The sequence below is a fragment of the Papaver somniferum genome, chromosome 2 (genome assembly GCF_003573695.1).
Source record: "Papaver somniferum cultivar HN1 chromosome 2, ASM357369v1, whole genome shotgun sequence".
In the NCBI taxonomy this organism is placed as follows: domain Eukaryota; kingdom Viridiplantae; phylum Streptophyta; class Magnoliopsida; order Ranunculales; family Papaveraceae; genus Papaver; species Papaver somniferum.
In genome coordinates this window covers 185130607-185133290 of record NC_039359.1, presented here as the reverse complement: position 1 = coordinate 185133290, position 2684 = coordinate 185130607, and the positions used below count along the sequence as shown (strand labels likewise).

General features: G+C 36.0%; 1 protein-coding gene across 1 annotated transcript; it reads right to left on the bottom strand.

Annotated features, from left to right (window-relative positions):
* Positions 1-754: 754 nt before the first annotated feature.
* Positions 755-1772, bottom strand: LOC113354312 (ethylene-responsive transcription factor 12-like). Its single transcript, XM_026597675.1, has one exon. It carries the CDS (start codon positions 1678-1680, stop codon positions 982-984), a length of 699 nt encoding a protein of 232 aa, XP_026453460.1. The 5' UTR covers positions 1681-1772; the 3' UTR covers positions 755-981.
* Positions 1773-2684: the final 912 nt, after the last annotated feature.

The following is a 2684-nucleotide window of genomic DNA, read 5'->3' as shown; positions in this document are numbered from 1 at the left end:
TTCTTACGGCTACTTTGTGGGCGCCGCTTGTCAGTTTGTTGCTACCACCGTTGGCTCGTTTCTTCTGCTGCTGCTACCTGCTTACTACCTTTCAGTGGACCCCGCTTTTTTACCTGCTCCTCTTTTCTACTATTTCTCTCTCTCCAGTCATCAGCAACCTTTAGCCTTTTCTTTATTCCCTCTCTCATCCCTGTACGGCGTTGAGCTGCCGGCTTTTCTCTATTTTTACACTCTACAGGTAGTCTTCTCCTCTTTTTTGTCTATCTACCCTACCCCTGTCTAAACATATTCTCCAAGAAGTTTCAAGGAATAAGGGTAGTGTTGTCATACTGTACAAAAATATACATGTCTCAGGAAGTTTCTTCAGCACAAGGCTTTTGTCTATTTTTTCTTTAAAATATTTTTAGAAGCAAGTTTTTGACATCACGAGCCAATTTTTTTACGTATAACTCGTTTCATCTTCCGATTCACCGAGCCTACGGTGAAATAATCCCTAGACTCCAGAAGTTACCTTATTTGACCGGTTAGTCAACGAGTATAAAACCCTTCTACGGTAACACAGTTGAGATATGTGTACTAGTAATTAGTGAAGTTTTATCTGTATTCTGTATAAGTGTCGTCATGGTTGTATATCTGACAAGACATTGAATAACGAGTCTAAAATCAAATGCGTAGGAGTATTAAAGAAAGAACGAGTTAACTCGTTAGATTTTGTGAGTGACTCAGCCAAAAACAACAACACCCAGAAAATGGATTATCTTAAAATATTCATTTCTATTGAAAAAAGTTCCATCATCAAATTAAACCTGTAGATATAATAACTTAAACTAAAGAAACAAAATATCTGCCGCAATTAAATAAAAGATCCAAGATCACCCTAATATTGAAATAAACGCACTGTCATTAATATTTCGCCATCCTCTAATAATAGCTAGCTGTTATCAGCAAATCGTGATCGTCAAAATGTCATCACCATCATAATCAAAAGATAGGAGGAGGAAGATTAAGATCAAATGACAATGGAGCTTTCTTCATCTTCTTCTTCTGGATTTCTTTTTCTTCTTTTCTCATCTTATTTTTTTCTTGTTCATTTCTAACAACAACTTCCACAGCATCAAATCTATAACCAGTAAAATCCTTACCCGAAGAAGCAGAAGAAATATTAACAACTGGTGGATAGTTATTACTACTCATCACCGGAGCACTGGGTGAAGAAAACACATTCCGATGGAAATCTCCGGTACTAACAAAATGATTATTGTTATTCCTCCATTGCTGCTGATGAAGTTGATGATGCATCATTAAAGAAGACCTAATACTTAATGAAATATTAGTATTAAGTCCATCTCCAAAATTCGTTTTTGCTTTAGGTCCTCTTAGATTTCTCGCAGCTTCATCGTAAGCCATTGCTGCTTCTTCTGCTGTATCAAAAGTGCCTAACCATTTTCGTGTTTTCTTCCAAGGATCTCTAATCTCAGCAGCAAATCTCCCCCATGGTCTTTTTCTAACTCCTCTATAATGGGTTTCTTTCACTGGAGCCACCGCCGCCGCCGCTGCTGCTTTCACTTGCTGCTGACGATGTGGATGAAGGGGTTGGTGATGATTATGAAGATGAAGATCTTCAGCAGTAGAAACTGTAAATCCTGCTTGACTACGATGATGAAGAGTTTCTACCGCCATTAATGGAGGTAGTGTTAAACTCTGAAACTGTACCGTCAGGTTCTGTAAAGAAAAACTTTCTTAGAGAGAGAGAGAGGAAGAGTTTGTGTGGAGAGTAGGGGACGAGTGAGAGAGAAAATGAGGCTATATTTATAGAGCAACGTTTATGGTCTCAGTTTAAGCCGACAGGAGGATGTATTTATTATTAATGTTTTTGGTTGGTGCTGTTTTATAATTTCTGTATTAACTTAGGGGTTTTTGGGGAATTGTACTATCTTTTTTCAAGTACTGGATGATGAAAAGAAAATTTAATGTAAGCGTGCGTGTTATGTTAATGTCTGTTCATAAGTGAGATTTTGTAATGACAATTTTGAAGGTGCAACAAATACGTTTTTCTTTGTAGTTTATGGTATATACATGATGAGGAAAGAAAAAGAAAATCAGAGATGTTCAACAAATGTAACGTTTAGTTATTGACAGTTTAAACCATATTCAACTTTACATTACATCTACATTTACTAAACTTAAATGAGAATCTCTAAATTGTAGCAATATTAATTATGAAAATCAAACTAGTGCCCAGTCAAGATTAAGGCTCAGGACGCCAAAAAGTACTATAAAATTAAGATCTTGACATTTATTACCAACCTTTCATAAGGTCCAACCAAATCCTTACTTTCTGCGGTTTTAATTAGAGAATTAATTTAGAGGGAGATCCACTCACACCCTTATAACCACGGGTAAATTTATTAAATACTCTTAGTTTTGACACCCAATAAATATACCATTATACAACAATATAAATACCCCTATCATTTAAATACCTTATCCATTAAAAAATGGATTACTTTAATATCCTCACTTACAATATTATTTTTAATTTAAAAATCTTATCCATTAAAAAATAGAATTTTCTATTATTTCACATCCACCAGCAGCACCGTTTCACCACCACCAACAGCACTGCCGCCACCACCACCACTTACTAAATACAACCACCAATAATATTCCACCACCGCCACACA

Excerpts from the sequence above, each read along its gene's own strand:
- LOC113354312 (XM_026597675.1), bottom strand. The coding sequence starts at position 1,680 with ATGGCGGTAGAAACTCTTCATCATCGTAGTCAAGCAGGATTTACAGTT.